General features: G+C 43.6%; 1 protein-coding gene across 7 annotated transcripts in view; it reads right to left on the bottom strand.

Annotated features, from left to right (window-relative positions):
• Positions 1–19,724, bottom strand: part of TNRC6C (trinucleotide repeat containing adaptor 6C) — a 128,602-nt gene that overhangs the window by 62,178 nt on the left and 46,700 nt on the right. The window contains exon 1 of one of the 7 annotated variants that reach the window (XM_040437883.1): positions 1,657–1,899. The exons of the other annotated variants lie outside the window; for them this stretch is intronic. Coding sequence (XP_040293817.1) covers positions 1,657–1,834 — 178 coding nt within the window. The 5' untranslated portion in view covers positions 1,835–1,899. Of the gene's footprint in view, positions 1–1,656; positions 1,900–19,724 lie in introns of those variants that run through there. 7 annotated transcript variants of the gene reach the window in all.

Genomic DNA, 19,724 nt, shown 5'->3' with positions numbered 1-19,724 from the left:
TCTCAGGGGTCATGTCCTTTTGGCTACAGCTCCCTCCCTTTCACAGTTCATGTGGTGTGTCCTTTCTTGGGGGGGGGGGGGGGGGGGGGTTGTTCTGCTGAAGCTCTTACCTTTTCAAAGATATGGGGTGGGTGTCCTTTCTAAGGGGGCATATCCTTTCTGCTGCAGTTCTCATCCTACCACAGCTGAAAGGGGGGGCATGTCCTTTCTGCTGCATCTTTTTCCCTATAACGTGAAACTCAAACATGTGTGTCAGAGAAATTAGGAAAAAGAACAAACAGCAGGTGGTGCTATACAAATAACTTGACTATACTAAATGTTTAATTGCGTACAATTCCAAAAGTATTTAGATCCATGTGGATCTAAATGGTTTGAAAAATGTAGAGTTTTATTTTTTTTGAGGGAGAACCCCTTTAAATAGGAAGATAGATTACACGCTCAGCATTGCAAAGACCTGTCTCTGAAAAACCAAAAAACATAAATGGACGAGCAGCGGATTTAAAGACCAGAATAATGAGTCTAATTCCGCAGAGATTTTTTCCCGATGCGTGTGGTTGAGAAATGGCGAAATCTCCTCCACTTTGCTTTTACTGCAGCATGCAGCGGATTCGCCGTCCCATGTAAACATACCCTTAAAGATAGTGACCGCGCACTCTCCTGGGATCAGTCTTCAATGATCAGACATATTTATATAAAATAAATGGATGTGTCCGAGTTAAAAACGGACTGTCCTGCGAGGGTCCAGATACTGAGCAGGTAATCGTACCCTCCTCAGAGTGCTTGCCTGTTTTGTTTTTTTCTGAGCACCAAAGTATACAGGGACCTGCACTAGACTGTATTCTACTGGAAACAGGGACCACCGAGGGCAATAAACACAGCCCTACAGTGCTAAAATGCAATAAAAAATAAATAAAAAAAATCCCTCATGTCTGTAAGTCAATTAACCATCAAAATGAATTGTCTAATCATTTAAAAGGTTAATAAAATGCATCCTGCTAAATATTACAAGGAGCGATAAATCATGCACATAACCAGACGGTAAAATAAATGTCTGACGCTAATTGCTTTCTCGACTGTAATGACATCGACCCCCCTGTACACAGGGACGCTCGCTGTGAACTTAGCGGCAGACGCAACTTACTAATGGTGGGAGCTTTCAAAAGAAAAGAAAAAAAAAAAGAAGAAGATGCAGGCGGCTATACGAGAAAGTGGATGTTAACTCCTGGCGCCCCAGCAGACGCACGCGTTTCGGAGCTGAAGGAAATAAACATTGGCTTTCCCCTGTCACAAAGCCTGGAGGCTGAGTAAACAAATATGACGCTGGCGTTTGTGGTTATAGGGGAAAGGACGGTGAAAGCCATAACCAATTAAATAAGCACCGGCTTATTAAGGAAGGCAGCACATAATCTCTCTGGTTTATTTTCAGGATCCCCCCCCCTCCTGCGTACGAGTGGAAAGCAGCTCAAGCTTGTGAAGACGCCATTTTCTCCAACCTGAACCGCAGCCAAAAAAAAAAAAAAAAGCTCTGAATGCTGCTGCCTCACAGAGACGTTATGTAATATACAGATTTCAAGCAATTTGCTAGCAATATTTCCGTGGCCTCGGGGGCAGAGGAAGGGAGGGGTGGCTGGGGAGGGCTGACAGCGAGTGAAATACCTGAGGAAAGGTGACGCCCAACCATCCTAGGAGACGTTACATTGTGTGCAGAGCCGCCTCTCGCTGCCACCAGGCTCTCGGCTCCAATATGTCGCTGGTGCACGGTGTAAGCCTCATCCTGTAGCTCTACCGAGAAGACCTCCGTGCAAGCCTGGGACCGGACAACCTGCAAGCTCATTTGGGCCTTCGCTGCACTGGATTTGGAAATGCCCTTACAGGGAGGTTCCCTCTCGCTCCCCCTTGCTCTCTCGCACACACAACACAGTCACTCCCCCCCCCCCTCCCCCAGATTGGGTGAAGGTATCAACAGCCTCAGACTCTTTAGGCTTTGATTATGTAATTGCATCTGACACTAAACCGATTCCTTCTGAATTCTCTCATGTGTCACAAAACGTTCTCACTTCAGGACCTCGTTACAATTAACTCTGCGTTTCACGCCCCCGCCACTTTGAAAGTCAGCCAAAACGGGAGAGGTATGTTGGTGGACTGGCGTCCTGCTAACATGCTGCTCGCTGAGCTTCCCTCTACGGTGCCCCCCGCCCTCGGAGGCTTCCCTGCAAGCAGCCCCAGAGTCAAAACGCAGCTATTCTAGCTTTAACATTCGGAACGAGAGCCACACGTAGACGCATGCTGGCGGCGTGCCAGCCACTTTAATTACTTCCCAGCCTCCATCTCCCAAGTCTGGAGCAGCACAACACGAGGGCATTAATCAAAGCCGGGGTTGTTTATACATGTGCAACATAGAGGCGCCTGAACAATGCATGGCCGCCTGCGCGCCCCAACGACAGGGCTGCAAAAGTACAATGGCATCTGACAGCAATATGTCGCCGGCAGCCATCAAAACCCAGTACTAAAGCAATCCCTCTCGGCGTTCATTAGTGTCAATCATAACGACATCTTCACGGCAATGAAAGCACGGGTCAACTAGGGTGCATGCAAATCACGTGCAGCTATAAGGACTCATGCACACGACTGCGGTCTGCAAAATAACGTCTGTATGCAATCCGCATTTTTCTCACTCCCATTTCTAGAAATGACTGTTCTTGCTCGTAATACGGACAAGACTAAGACACGTTCTATAATTTGCAGAACGGACACCCGGATGTAGCATATGGATAACATCCCCCCTTTTTTGTGGACCCATCGAAATGAATGGTTCTCTGTGCTTTCTGCAAAAAATGCAGATCGGACACAAAATACAGCCGAGGCCTGACCAGAATTACTGAGAGAAGGCCGCCAATTACCGTACTGAGAATACCGCCATCTACTTTAAAAAGGTATATTCCAACAAAAAATATCCTGCCGTTTTCAAACCAGCGCCTACATCTGAGTACTTTAGTTACTGCATGTAATATAAATAATTAGTATAGCCACAGAGTTATTTAATAAAATGTAAATGTATAGCGCCACCTGCTGTTCCTTATTTTTCTCATTTCTCTGTCCACCTCACTGAGGTGGATGCACATGCTCAATGCCATCCTTTAACTGCCTCCTGAACTGAAGAGAGCTGCAGCAGAAAGGACACGCTCGCTGAGCTGCAGCAGAAAGGACACGCTCGCTGAGCTGCCAGCTTGATATAAAAGCTCCATGTGCAGTACAGGGCTGGTTCTGGCTTTGTTAGAGATTGTCAAGTACTATATGATGTCGGATTTTCTTTTTCACATTAATCAGGAGATATCCCCTATAACTGTACAGTAACTCACTATCACTACACAAGACTGTGTTCACACCTGTGTTGGAGGCGCCAACATTTATAACAGAAGCCACAACATGCAGTGTCGGACGATTCGTATGGTGGATACCACCTTCACCTGACAGACCCTATTAACTTATAATGGGGTGCGAAGGGATCAGATGCAGAAACCACAACTCAGATGTGAACAGAGCCTAAACAGGTTATCTGTGATCGCAGATTCAAAACTATGTACGATACGACACTTTATAAAATTTGCAACGTCTCTGTTCAGCTTCTCTCTGAACCCCAGGGGTAAGCAATAAAGAGAGGGTATTAACTCACTTTTCTACCCTACAACACCAAGAAATACAATTTTAACCCCAGTCTCTACTCTAGACCACCAGTGAATCAATAAATCGCCTCATTCAGTACCCTAGACCACCAGGGAATTAATACATTTACCTTATTCATTACTAGTCTAGACCACCAGGGAATCAATAATTCAACTCACTCATTACTCTACACTACGAGGGAATCAATAAATTTACCTTACCATTCGTTTCTCTGGATCAAATATAATCAACTATAAACCCTCTTGTGTACCCTAGACCACCAGGGAAAAAATAATAACCCCATTTTTATACCCAGACCACCACCAAGGAAGGAGAATTAACCAAGATAACCAGGGGACATTAAATATTAAAGGAGGTCTGTCATCAGGCTTATGCTGCCCTATCTGAAGGCATCATAAAGTAGTGAAGAGACCCTAAAGCCAGCGCTGGGTCAATCACTCTTCGTGCCGTATTATCTGCTGCAATGGGAGCTCTCTTTATACAAAAGGTGGCCGCGCTGCCAGGTATACGTCTCCATTCACAAGCTCAAGAGAAGCAGCAATCTTCTTTGACACAACCAGCACACCCGAGTCCCGCCGGATAGTAGCCTTTTCTCAAAGCAACCTTCCTATGGAATCAAAGTTTTGGGTACATAGTGGAGGGCCACAAAGGTGTGTGCTGGTTGTGTCAAAGAAGATTGCCGCTTCTCTTGAGCTTGTGAATGGAGACATATACCTGGCAGCGCGACCACCTTTTGTATAAAGACTGATTCGTTGTGATTTTACCTGCAACACACGGAGGTCAGCAAAGCCGATTTAACATCAAGAAACGCAGTGGTGAACTCTTTATTTTGGTTTATTTTCTTTTATTTAAATATTTTTTGCAATGGGAGCTGTGGCTAGAGTGCTTGCAATCCAGTTCTCAAACGGTGGAGTTCTCAATATTCATGAACTGTTGAGAAAGGCCGGGTTCACATCTGCATTGAGAAATCCGGCACTGTAAGCCGGTCACCGTATTCAGCCGGACAAAAAAAAAATCCTACATGCAACATTTTTTGTCTGGCTGAAAAGTCCACATATATGCTGGAAAGCGGCCAGCTTACAGTCGGATCTCATTACAGTAAATGGGGATCTGGTGGTGGTATCCATCCGGCTATGCCGGACACTGAACTCAAGCAGTCTATTCTTTAATCGGGACAGACTGCCGGAGTTCACAGCGCAGATGTGAACCCAGCCTAAACCCATTCAAGTGAGCAGGAGCTGAGAAGTAGTAAGCTAGCATGGCCAGAGAGAAAACAGCTGTCTTCTTCCAGCCCTCTTCTTTTTTTTAATGTTTTGGTGGCTGTGAACAGCTCATCTGTGGGGTGCCTTTTGTCAGACCCTCCCCGATCTAGTATTGATGACAGGCCCTAAGGATAGGTCATCAATATCTGTAGCCAAAAATAGCCCCTTTAACCTCCTTCACTACCCTAGACCACCAAGGAATCAAACATTAACCGCTACACTGTCCTAGACCACCAAGGAATCAAACATCAACCGCTACACGGTCCTAGACCACCAAGGAATCAAACATCAACCGCTACACTGTCCTAGACCACCAAGGAATCAAACATCAACCGCTACACTGTCCTAGACCACCAAGGAATCAAACATCAACCGCTACACTGTCCTAGACCACCAGGGAAGTCTTACTTAGAAATTGTTTTCTTATATTCGGTTGTATAAACTTGGGTGTGTCTTACAGTCTTGATACCCCCCAGTGTGATATTGTGATACCTAAAAGAAGTTTCACTGTAAAACGGACCGATTTACCATCTAGAAGACCGGTAAAGCGTGGAAGCTCTAACCAGATATAGATTTATCCAAGAAACCACTGGAAAGAATTTTTTAAATCAGATTTTGTTTTTCTACTTTAAAGGGGAAATGCTGCACAATTTTGAAAATGTTAATGACATACCATATGTATCCACTACAATACATAAAATATATAATGGAAAACACTGCAAAAAGTAAATCTAGATGTAAAAGGAAATCCAACAACCCACCCCCCAGCCTGATAAAATATACAGTAATCATTTCTTCTTCAGCGATCTCTCAGTTCTTTATGCGACACCTAAATCTAAAGCTTCACTTTCGATGATAAGCTCACAGGTAAAATCTCTTTGCTTTATTTATGGCGATGTGGCTCGACAATGTTAAGCCTCTCCATTCGCATTCAAATCTGTAGTCAAATTTATGGCCACTGCCACCAAGAATCCAACAACACAGGGTCTAACGTCACAGCCGACATACGCAGAATTATGGAAAGGCCTTGCGAGGCTGCATGCATTATGCTTTCTGATGGTAACACTACAATGCACTACAGCGGAGCATTTTCTATATAGACACCGACTACACGAAGATCATACAGCCCAATAATCCAGCACCATTAGAAACGCAGCTTGGGAGGTGAACGGAGAGCAGAACATCATTTCAATATAAATAAACCATTGCAAAAAGGTTCTCAACGTTATGTGCAGCTTTTAAAGGAGATTTTTTACCTGCAGACCTATCCTCTAGCTCAGGGATCAGCAACCTCCGGCACTCCAGCTGTTCTGGAACTACAACTCCCAGAATCCTCCTTTCACTTCTATGGGAGTTACAAGAATAGCCAAGTAGGTGTGCATGCTGTGAGTTGTAGTGCCGAAGGTTGCTGATCCCTGCTCTAGCTCATCAGTATCTGATCGTGAGGGTCCGACATCTGGGACTCCGGCCGATCAGCTGTTTGAGAAGGAAGCAGCTCTCGCAGTAGCGCCACGACCTTCTCTCAGCCTTCCCTTGGCCAGTGATGTCACGTCCAGTGGTCACATGGCCTGTATGTCAGACCCCCACCGATCAGATATTGATTACCAGAGGCTAGGTAATGATATTATTACAAGTCAACTTCAGAAAAATACTTAAAGGGGTTATCCCACTTCCCCTTTTCATACTTACCAGCTTCAGGACAGCGAGCAGCCCAGCCGGGAGAAAAGAAGAAGTCTTCTGAGCAAGCGCGACCATCGGGATTCTGGAGAAGAGCGGTGGCCGTAACCAGGGGAGACCGAGTCACAACAATAAGGTAAGTGGGGATGAATTTTCTCCAAAACGGTGGGAATTTGTTAATAAAGTATATTTACAAAAATGATCACTGTCAAATCATTAACTGATTTAACAGTGATCATTATGATGGGATAACCCCTTTAATAGGTACAAACCTAGTAATCCCGCCTATTAGCTGTGCTAAAAGATCTGATAGATGGGACCTCCCTGTGAAGCAAAGAACGAGAGGTCCCCAAGTACCCTCGCTGAATGGAGCAGTAGTGAAAATGTTGGTCCACCGCTGCCATAGACGGAATTTGCAGTAATTCTAACAAAGTAATATGCAGGCATACATAATGTTAAGAGGCTGCAATTTATTCAGATAAACCAGTAAAGTAAAAAAGATAAATCTTTATTCTGACATCTATAGATCTTTTATTTTTCCATCTACAGAGGTGAGGGAGGGTTTATTTTTGTGCGAGTTGTAGTTCGTATTGATACCATTTTGGGGTACAGAGGTCTTTTTGATCACTTTTTATAAAATTTCTATTGGGGGTCAAGGTAAAAAATTTTTTAATGAATTATCCTTACATCATTCAGCTTTAGGCGAATTTCCGCTTCGTTCACACTTCATTTGTTGGTTAAAAGGTGAAATGCGTTATGGATTCCGTTACCACGGACCACAACACAATTCTATGACAAAATGCCTCTAAAGGCCTCCCCTGCGTAACGGAAACGGGACGGATGCAGCCCATAGACTTCGATTATGACAGAATGAATAACAGAATGCCTCTAAAGGTATCATAATGCAATTCACATTTAACCAACAAACGAATTGTGAACTAATCTTAAAATATGAATTTCGCTCATCTCTAATAGTAACCGATCAGGACCTTGTGATTTTACGATTACTGGATTAGGGAGCGGGAGCCCCTAAACTCTCAGATGCTGGGGTTGCCATTTACCGCAGCATCTGATGGGTCATTTCTGATTCCGGGCCATCGCTTTTTTTAAACACTGTTTTTATAAATACACATTACAGGAACAATCAAGTGACTGTGTGGTGCGTGAGCGCGCATGTGTGTGGGGACCAAGCAACTACCTGGTCTAGACTGGTAAAAGGAATTAAAAAGAAAACAATGAAAGTCAAATAAAAAAAATTCAAAGATATTTAAAAAAAAAATAATAATAATCCCCAATTAACTTTTTTTTTTATGTAATAAAACACAAAACAATAAAAAGTACACATAATTGTCATCCTTGCATCCCTGACCAAAGAGCAAAAAATCTCTGGTGCAATGGTGAATGAGGAAATTTTTCCCCCCTCATAATGCTCTCAGAAACAGGTTAATAAGGCTACTTTCACACTCGCGTTTGGTGTGGATCCATCATGGATCTGCATAGACTGCATGCATCCGTTCAGAACACATCCGTTTGTATTATCTTTAACATAGCCAAGACGAATCCATCTTGAACACCATTAACCCCTTAAGGACTCGGCCCTATTTCACCTTACGGACATTTTTTGAAAATCTGACCAGTGTCACTTTAAGTGCTGATAACTTTAAAACGCTTTGACTTATCCAGGCCATTCGGAGATTGTTTTTTCGTCACATATTGTACTTCATGACACTGGTAAAAAAATGAAGTAAAAATAATTCATTTTTATCTATAAAATACCAAATTTACCAAAAAATTTTAAAAAATTGCAAATTTCCAAGTTTCAATTTCTCTACTGCTATAATACATAGTAATACCTCCAAAAATAGTTATTACTTTACATTCCCCATATGTCTACTTCATGTTTGGATCATTTTGGGAATGATATTTTATTTTTTGGGGATGTTACAAGGCTTAGAAGTTTAGAAGCAAATCTTGAAATTTTTCAGAAATTTTCAAAAACCCAATTTTTAGGGACCAGTTCAGGTCTGAAGTCACTTTGCGAGGCTTACATAATAGAAACCACCCAAAAATGACCCCATTCTATAAACTACCCCCCTCAAGGTATTCAAAACTGATTTTACAAACTTTGTTAACCCTTTAGGTGTTCCACAAAAATTTATGGAAAATAGAGATAAAATTTCAAAATTTCACTTATTTGGCAGATTTTCCATTTTAATAATTTTTTTCCAGTTACAAAGCAAGGGTTAACAGCCAAACCAAACTCAATATTTATGGCCCTGATTCTGTAGTTTACAGAAACACCCCATATGTGGACGTAAACTACTGTACGGGCACATAAGGAAAGGAATGCCATACGGTTTTTGGAAGGCAGATTTTGCTGGACTGTTTTTTTTGACACCATGTCCCATTTGAAGCCCCCCTGATGCAGCTCTAGAGTAGAAACTCTAAAAAAAAAGTGGCCCCATTTTAAAAACTACAGGACAGGTTGGCAGTTTTGTTGGTACTAGTTTAGGGTACATATGATTTTTGGTTGCTCTATATTACACTTTTTGTGAGGCAAGGCAACAAGAAATAGCTGTTTTGGCACAGTTTTTATTTTTTGTTATTTACAACATTCATCTGACAGGTTAGATCATGTGGTATTTTTATAGATCAGGTTGTCACGGATGCGGCGATACCAAATATGTATATTTATTTATGTAAATTTTACACAATGATTTCTTTTTTGAAGCAAAAAAAAAAATCATGTTTTAGTGTTTCCATATTCTGAGAGCCATCATTTTTTCAGTTTTTGGGCGATTACCTTGGGTAGGGTCTCATTTTTTGCGGGATGAGATGACTGTTTGATTGGCACTATTTTGGGGTGCATATGACGACTTTTTGATCGCTTGCTATTATACTTTTTGTGATTTAAGGTGACAAAAAAAATGGTTTATTTAGCACAGTTTTTATTTTTTATGGTGTTCATCTGAGGGGTTAGGTCATGTGATATTTTTATAGAGCCGGTCGATACGGACGCGGCAATACCAAATATGTATACTTTTTTATTTATTTATTTAAGTTTTACACAATAACAGCTGTTTTTGGAATCTGCTTCTGTATTGGAATGCATTGGCTGTATGAGTAATACTGTGTGTATTACTCATACAGCTTCCGGCCTGTGAGATCCAGGGGGCTGGATCTCACAGGCTTGTCACCGGAAGGCAGCGCGATGCCTTCCTTAGACATCGGGTCCCCCCCACAGCCACATGGGGACCCGATGGCACCGCCCGCCGCTGCCGGTAAAAGCCGCAGGTCTGAATTGAACTGCGGTTTGCTGCGATCGCCAATTTGGGGGGGGGGGGGGGGGGGGGGGGGTTGTCACATGAAAAAAAAAATGGTTTATTTTGCTGGTAGCAAGGTAAGGCTACTTTCACACTTGCGTTCAGAGCGGGTCCGTCTGATGTCTGCTCAGACGGATCCGCTCCTATAATGCAGACGTTTGCATCCGTTCAGAACGGATCCGTCTGCATTATAACTTGTGTGAAAGTAGCCTGAGCGGATCAGTCCAGACTTTACATTGAAAGTCAATGGGGGACGGATCCGTTTGAAGATTGAGCCATATTGTGTCATCTTCAAACGGATCCGTCCCCATTGACTTCCATTATAAGTCTGGATGGATCCGCTCGCCTCCGCACGGCCAGGCGGACACCCGAACGCTGCAAACTGAGCGGAGCGGAGGCTGAACGCTGGCAGACTGATGCATTCTGAGCGGATCCGCCTCCACTGAGAATGCATTAGGGCCGGACGGCTGCGTTCGGGGCCGCTTGTGAGAGCCTTCAAACGGAGCGCACGAGCGGACACCCGAACGCAGGTGTGAAAGTAGCCTAATTTGCATATTTTAAAAGCATGTTTTAAACAAAATCTACAGGACCAAAATGATTAATTTGATTATGTAGGCATAAATCGCAGTGTGGGGATTATAAGTAAGAAAAAAAAAAAAAAAAAAAAAAAAAAAAAAAAAAAAAAAGAAAAGAAGAAGGGTTTAGTGGGGTGACAGAAGCCCTTTAACCACCTCCGGACCGCTGTACGCACAGACGCGTCCTGGAGGTGGTTGATTCATTCCGAGTGGACGCATATACGCGTCATCTCGCGAGACGCGAGATTTCCTGTGAACGCGCGCACACAGGCGCGCGCGCTCACAGGAACGGAAGGTAAGAGAGTTGATCTCCAGCCTGCCAGCGGCGATCGTTCGCTGGCAGGCTGGAGATGTGTTTTTTTTAACCCCTAACAGGTATATTAGACGCTGTTTTGATAACAGCGTCTAATATACCTGCTACCTGGTCCTCTGGTGGTCCCCTTTGTTTGGATCGACCACCAGAGGACACAGGTAGCTCAGTAAAGTAGCACCAAGCACCACTAAACTACACTACACCCCCCCCCCCCCCCCCGTCACTTATTAACCCCTTATTAGCCCCTGATCACCCCATATAGACTCCCTGATCACCCCATATAGACTCCCTGATCACCCCCCTGTCATTGATTACCCCCCTGTCATTGATCAACCCCCTGTAAAGCTCCATTCAGATGTCCGCATTATTTTTACGGATCCACTGATAGATGGATCGGATCCGCAAAACGCATCCGGACGTCTGAATGAAGCCTTACAGGGGCATGATCAATGACTGTGGTTATCACCCCATATAGACTCCCTGATCACCCCCCTGTCATTGATCACCCCCCTGTCATTGATCAACCCCCCTGTCATTGATCAACCCCCCTGTCATTGATCAACCCCCCTGTCATTGATCACCCCCCTGTAAGGCTCCATTCAGACATTTTTTTGGCCCAAGTTAGCGGAATTATTATTTTTTTTTCTTACAAAGTCTCATATTCCACTAACTTGTGACAAAAAATTAAATCTCACATGAACTCACCATACCCCTCACGGAATCCAAATGCGTAAAATTTTTTAGACATTTATATTCCAGACTTCTTCTCACGCTTTAGGGCCCCTAGAATGCCAGGGCAGTATAAATACCCCACATGTGACCCCATTTCGGAAAGAAGACACCCCCAGGTATTCCGTGAGGGGCATATTGAGTCCATGAAAGATTGAAATTTTTGTCCCAAGTTAGCGGAACGGGAGACTTTGTGAGAAAAAAATAAAAAATATCAATTTCCGCTAACTTGTGCCAAAAAAAAAAAATTTCTATGAACTCGCCATGCCCCTCATTGAATACCTTGGGGTGTCTTCTTTCCAAAATGGGGTCACATGTGGGGTATTTATACTGCCCTGGCATTCTAGGGGCCCCAAAGCGTGAGAAGAAGTCTGGTATCCAAATGTCTAAAAATGCCCTCCTAAAAGGAATTTGGGCCCCTTTGCGCATCTAGGCTGCAAAAAAGTATCACACATCTGGTATCGCCGTACTCAGGAGAAGTTGGGGAATGTGTTTTGGGGTGTCATTTTACATATACCCATGCTGGGTGAGATAAATATCTTGGTCAAATGCCAACTTTGTATTAAAAAAAATGGGAAAAGTTGTCTTTTGCCAAGATATTTCTCTCACCCAGCATGGGTATATGTAAAATGACACCCCAAAACACATTCCCCAACTTCTCCCGAGTACGGAGATACCAGATGTGTGACACTTTTTTGCAGCCTAGGTGGGCAAAGGGGCCCATATTCCAAAGAGCACCTTTCGGATTTCACTGGTCATTTACCTACTTACCACACATTAGGGCCCCTGGAAAATGCCAGGGCAGTATAACTACCCCACAAGTGACCCCATTTTGGAAAGAAGACACCCCAAGGTATTCCGTGAGGGGCATGGCGAGTTCCTAGAATTTTTTATTTTTTGTCACAAGTTAGTGGAAAATGATGATTTTTTTTTTTTTTTTTTTCATACAAAGTCTCATATTCCACTAACTTGTGACAAAAAATAAAAACTTCCATGAACTCGCCATGCCCATCAGCGAATACCTTGGGGTCTATTCTTTCCAAAATGGGGTCACTTGTGGGGTAGGTATAATGCCCTGGTATTTTAGGGGCCCAAATGTGTGGTAAGGAGTTTGAAATCAAATTCTGTAAAAAATGACGAGTGAAATCCGAAAGGTGCTCTTTGGAATATGGGCCCCTTTGCCCACCTAGGCTGCAAAAAAGTGTCACACATCTGGTATCTCCGTACTCAGGAGAAGGTGGGGAATGTGTTTTGGGGTGTCATTTTACATATACCCATGCTGGGTGAGATAAATATCTTGGTCAAATGCCAACTTTGTATAAAAAAATGGGAAAAGTTGTCTTTTGCCAAGATATTTCTCTCACCCAGCATGGGTATATGTAAAAAGACACCCCAAAACACATTCCCCAACTTCTCCTGAGTACGGAGATACCACATGTGTGGCACTTTTTTGCAGCCTAGGTGGGCAAAGGGGCCCATATTCCAAAGAGCACCTTTTGGATTTCACTGGTCATTTACCTACTTACCACACATTAGGGCCCCTGGAAAATGCCAGGGCAGTATAACTACCCCACAAGTGACCCCATTTTGGAAAGAAGACACCCCAAGGTATTCCGTGAGGGGCATGGCGAGTTCCTAGAATTTTTTATTTTTTGTCACAAGTTAGTGGAAAATGATGATTTATTTTTTTTTTTTTTTTTTTTCATACAAAGTCTCATATTCCACTAACTTGTGACAAAAAATAAAAACTTCCATGAACTCACTATGCCCATCAGCGAATACCTTGGGGTCTCTTCTTTCCAAAATGGGGTCACTTGTGGGGTAGTTATACTGCCCTGGCATTCTAGGGGCCCAAATGTGTGGTAAGGAGTTTGAAATCAAATTCTGTAAAAAATGACCAGTGAAATCCGAAAGGTGCTCTTTGGAATATGGGCCCCTTTGCCCACCTAGGCTGCAAAAAAGTGTCACACATCTGGTATCTCCGTATTCAGGAGAAGTTGGGGAATGTGTTTTGGGGTGTCTTTTTACATATACCCATGCTGGGTGAGAGAAATATCTTGGCAAAAGACAACTTTTCCCATTTTTTTATACAAAGTTGGCATTTGACCAAGATATTTATCTCACCCAGCATGGGTATATGTAAAATGACACCCCAAAACACATTCCCCAACTTCTACTGAATACGGAGATACCAGATGTGTGACACTTTTTTGCAGCCTAGGTGGGCAAAGGGGCCCACATTCCAAAGAGCACCTTTCGGATTTCACTCGTCATTTTTTACAGAATTTGATTTCAAACTACTTCCCACACATTAGGGCCCCTAAAATGCCAGGGCAGTATAACTACCCCACAAGTGACCCCATTTTGGAAAGAAGAGACCCCAAGGTATTTCGTGATGGGCATAGTGAGTTCATGGAAGTTTTTATTTTTTGTCACAAGTTAGTGGAATATGAGACTTTGTAAGAAAAAAAAAAAAATCATCATTTTCCGCTAACTTGTGACAAAAAATAAAAAGTTCTATGAACTCACTATGCCCATCAGCGAATACCTTAGGGTGTGTACTTTCCGAAATGGGGTCATTTGTGGGGTGTTTGTACTGTCTGGGCATTGTAGAACCTCAGGAAACATGACAGGTGCTCAGAAAGTCAGAGCTGCTTCAAAAAGCGGAAATTCACATTTTTGTACCATAGTTTGTAAACGCTATAACTTTTACCCAAACCATTTTTTTTTTACCCAAACATTTTTTTTTTATCAAAGACATGTAGAACAATAAATTTAGAGCAAAATTTATATATGGATGTCGTTTTTTTTGCAAAATTTTACAACTGAAAGTGAAAAATGTCATTTTTTTGCAAAAAAATCGTTAAATTTCGATTAATAACAAAAAAAGTAAAAATGTCAGCAGCAATGAAATACCACCAAATGAAAGCTCTACTAGTGAGAAGAAAAGGAGGTAAAATTCATTTGGGTGGTAAGTTGCATGACCGAGCAATAAATGGTGAAAGTAGTGTAGGTCAGAAGTGTAAAAAGTGGCCTGGTCTTTCAGGGTGTTTAAGCACTGGGGGCTGAGGTGGTTAAGTCCTCCATATAAATTCTTCCACGTCAGGCTGGATTTCCAATCTCCACTGACAGTAGCCATTAGGGTCACCCAGCTTGTTACTTACCTCCTTCCTGCTGATTAAGCGCCACTATATTTCATGAACGGGGAAGCTCAGGAAGTACAGTGCTATAGTTCCTCCCCACAGGTGGGGGCGCTGTAGCTGACTGAATACTGAGAATACATATAAAATATTTGTCATCCATCGTTACTGTTGCATTTAGTCACTGCATCTTTTAATGGCTTTTATACAATTTGCGCCTTAACCACGCGCCAGATTAATCCCTGTGTGGAAATGGTCAATGAAGTGGAAATGAAAACCTGCGACCCTGCCGGTCTCCGCCGCCTCCTCCTCGCTGACACATCCTCTCGTCCTATTAATATCAGGGAGATGTTGGGAGTGACAGTGTCGGCCTGCAGACTGCTCAGTTGCTGCAGGCCAGCCTCTGCCTTCCTTTCTGCTCGGCTGCTGGAGCGAGACCTTCTAATAAAAACCCTCGCCGCCGCTCTCTTTGTTTGCCTTGGCCTTTTTATTTGCAGCCCCGTCAGAATTTCCATCTTGTTTTCGCCTCTTCAGAAAGTCAGCTATTTCCTCAAATAATAGCCTTGCGAACGGGATAAAAGTGTCAGGTTCGGTGCCAAATGAGATCTAGCGGTGCATTTTCTGAACCCCATTCATGGCTGGACGCCATTGTTGGGCTTTGGTACTTACTTTAGTGAAGATGAAATCAAGGGCTAAACACGGAGCGGCTTATTAAGAAGGGGGTCTAGAACGGACGTTGCAATGCCCCCAATAGAAACTAGCCGCTGCCCTCTTTGCCAGCCTTCCTCTGTGACACACATACAACATGCGGCTACTTTTAAACACCACATCTTTAGTATTACACACCTCGGCACAATCTCCACCCATTTTATTACATTTTTCACCCATGCTAGTTTAGGATGCCTAGCAACGGCATTACTTCCTGTTACGGTGACCACCTTTCCAGTGCATGCAGTAACAGAACATTAAAGGGGTATTCTAATTCAAGAAAGTTATCCCCGTACCCTATTCAGCCCCACTGAAACAGACGGCTGGTTAGAAATGTGTGCCGCCACTTCATTCATTTCTATGGAAGCTCCGGAGATAGCAGAGGGCTGTAATGAGCAATAGGACCCCCACCAATCTAATAGCTATCCCCTATTCTGTGGGTAGGGGATACCTTTCTCTAACCGAAGTATCCCTTTAATACCACCTCGCCACACCAGGATGGAGCAAGACTGCTTTGTATCCAAGTCCAAGCTTTCAGAAGCCCCCGACCCAATTTGCTCCTGATGTTCAGCATGACAGCTGACCACGTCACTACCCCCTTCCAGTCCTTGCTATTGTGATTTATAATATATAGTCCCCGTTTCCTTACCCCTCCCACTTTCTCAATGCTGGGCTACATTTCCAAATTTATGTGCGAGAGATGCCATTTCCTCGCCAAGTCACTAAAAGGAAACACTACCAGGACTGTGGCCAACATTATCAACCACTTCAATTGAAAGTATAAAGAAACTTAAAAGGCAGAGGGGCACATTTCAGACGCCGGTCTTAATAAACCCCTAAACTGGCGGTGGATGCGCCAGAGTTATGAAGAAGCGCCGGCCTCTACATACCTTCGGCTGATCCACCACCACTTCCAAATATAAGACAGCTTCTGAGCAGTCTTGGGCTACTTTCACACTAGCGGTTTTGCTGGATCCGGCAGGGCTCAGCAAAAACGCTTCCGTTACCAATAATACAACTATCTGCATCCGTTCAGAATGGATCCGGTTGTATTATCTGTAACATAGCCAAGACTGATCCGTCTTGAACACCATTGAAAGTCAATGGAGGACGGATTCGTTTTTTATTGTGCCAGATTGTGTTCTAGAAAACTGATCCGTGTCCGTTGACTTGCATTGCGGGTCATGACGGAACAGTCTTGCTCCGCATCCCATGACTGAAAGAAAACTGCAGCTTGCTCTCCGGTGTGGGAACGCAACCAAACGGAACGCTTTTTGGAGAATTCCGTTCTGTTCAGTTTTGTCCCCATTGACAATGAATAGGGACAAAACAGAAGTGTTTTTCTCCGGTACTGAGACCCTATGACGGATCTCAGTAACGGAAAATAGAAATGCTAGTGTGAAAGTAGCCTTTTTTGGACTTTTTCTACACCTGAAGCAGGTGTAGAAAATGGCAAATAAGACGTGCCTGCAGGCCCATCCTCTTCCCTACACACACCATGCCCACTGGGAGAAGTCACAGATTATGACGCAACTAGCAGTTGTAATATAGGCGCATTTCAGGTTCATAATCCACTAATTGTGCCCCTCTCTCCATGGTGCCCTAGGTAGTTGCCTACCCCACATCCCATCCATGCTCCACAAAAACAAGTTAGTATTAGGTCCCCCCAGTTGTTATAGTGATATTTTTAAAGCATCAGGGAATTCTACCCAACAAAAGTTTCCCTTTTATCCTGACCCTATGCCTGTCCCCCGACAACCAGGGCCATAGGCTGCCCAAAGGCAAGAGTAATCATTATTGCGTTTTTCACAGTGTGAACTGGTTGCTCTGTGGTGGCCTTGCCTAAAATGGAATATTAAACCTTAAAGGGGTTGTCCATAAAAAATATTCTACAATTTTCAAACCAGCACCTGGTTCTGAATACGTTTGTAATTGCATTTAAGGAAAAATTCAGTATAGCCACCGAATTTATCCGTATAGCGCCACCTGCTGTTTGTTATTGTTTCTTATTTATATGTCCAGAACACTGAGATGGCCGCACATGCTCAGTTTCATCCTTTTACTTCAAATAACACTCTGGCGTCCTCCCTCCGTCCTGGAGGGAGCTTGAGAACATACAGCATACTGTTTTTACAACACAGTATGCAGCAAGCTCCCCCTAGTGGTGGCTCCAGGTAGCATATTTTTAAATATATGTCCGTAAAGGAAATCTGTGGCAGAAGCTGGAGCTCTAGCTGCTCTAATGATATCAATAAAACTCTGCACAGAATTTTTAGAGACAGAAAAATCAACGTGATGAAAGTGGACATTAACTTTAAAGTGGGGTCATTTGGTTGAACTGCAGTCAAAGCAGTCAAGGAAGGTATCCTCAACAGTCTAGTGAAAGATACTCCTTTTAAAGGGTATTCCCATCTGAGACATTTATGATATATCCAAGGGACATACCATAAATATCCGACAGATGCAGCTCCCACCTCTGAGATGTGCCCCTATCTTCGGACCACAGTCATCCCTGAGGAGGGTAGCTGCCACATCCAAGCAGAGAATGAATACAGACACGCTTACAACCCTCTCCATTCACTTTTATGGGAGTTAACCACCCAAGCGTGCCGAGCTGCTTCCATGACTCCCTCAAAAGTGAATGGAGAGCGCTGTGCACATGCGCAGCCACCTCTAGTTTTGTTCTGCCCCAGGACATGGCGCTATGATGGGGGAAGGAGGTCTCTCTCACCTTTGGGCATTAATGGTGGTGCCATTAATGCCTCAGATTGGAATACCTCTTTCATGAACAGAAAACCCACAATGAAAAGTGCTACTGGTAACTTGTGTAAGTTTTTACATTAGAGTTATTTTAATGTATTTTGTTCTCGTTTTTTTTAAAACCTTGTTAAATAATTATATGTGTGGTCAGTAGAATAAGTTAGAATATCGCTCTATAAAACAGGATAACTTGACAAAATGTCAGGCCGTACCCTGGCAAAGCCCCCAGTCCCCAGCTACAGACTTCTATTTCACCAACATCAGCAGTTAGAGACTTCACAAGCTGCGGAGCCCCCCCTCCCACCCCCCTCAATATTAACCCCTGCACTGCAGAGTAAGCTGGGGACGGGGCTCTTTAAAGCTCTAGGACGTAAAAACGCCTAATGGCGATACATACAGCTGATGGGATCAGCCAAGCCAGCAGGAGGTAGTCTGGGAATATACTTATGTGGAATTAAATTGGAAACTATGGGGGGAGATTTCTCATCTTCCTGCGCCTCATTTTTGGCGTAAAAAAGGAGGTTTGTGACTTTTTAAATTTTGTCACAAGTGCAGTTACTGTGCTGCCCTCTCCGCTGTCTAAAAAAGGGGGCGTGGTAAGGGCAGGGAATGGATGGGTCAGCCACATTGATCATTTGTGGCTGTTTTCAGGTGCAAATGAGGACAGTATGGCAGCTCTATAGATTTCTGGCGAACAGACGGCCAGTGGAGGTGTCCGAGTTATGAAAAGGCCTGTGCCACCGGCAGCGCAGGAGATTTTAAAGATGGGCATAAAACGCCTGTCTGATAAATCTCCCCCATTAGGTTTAATGTGAACATAGTACATATAGGATAGTATGAGCGCGACCCCTCCAACAACTTACTTCACTTCTAGGCTCCACAGCCAGAAGACCAGTACATAGGTCTCACTGGTCTCACTGGTCACTTGCTGGTTCCTGACAGCTTTGATCCGTGCAGACAGCTGCTGCTCATATGCTGCGCACTACCTTATGACATTACAGCTAAAGTGTCACTACCTCAACACCAGGGCCAGCTGGACGGTAGCTTCCTTCAGAAAAGACTGCTGGTAGTAGGGATTGGCGGTATTATGTGCGTCTAGCTATCGTTTATATACAGTGGTCCCTCAAGTTACAATATTAAATTGGTTCCACGACGACCATCGTATGTTGAAACCATTGTAAGTTGAGTAATCGGTTCCAAAGCTCCAAAATGTCCTCCAAGATGAGAGAAAAACGAAGAATTAAGAAAATAAGAAGATAACTGGTACAGATAAAGCAAGTCCTTACATATAACAGTCAGGAATAGCTGCTAACTAGCATCTAATCCAGCTATCTGGGGCATTGTATGTGGAGTCTGGTTTCATCTTACGACGGGTGAGAAAAGACTACTGTATGGTGAAAATACTGTATCCTCAGGCCATTGTATCTTGAGGCATCACTGTATAATACTACAATGGTCTACAAGTCTACAAAATGCAGGCTATGGAGGGAACATACCGATCCATTTTCACCAGTTTTCTGACATAAAAAGCCCACATTTTTGTGCAAGCTATA

This window comes from Bufo bufo, chromosome 6 (genome assembly GCF_905171765.1).
Source record: "Bufo bufo chromosome 6, aBufBuf1.1, whole genome shotgun sequence".
Taxonomy (NCBI): Eukaryota; Metazoa; Chordata; class Amphibia; order Anura; family Bufonidae; genus Bufo; species Bufo bufo.
Note: the sequence above shows the minus strand (reverse complement) of the source record. Positions and strands in the feature narration are given on the sequence as shown.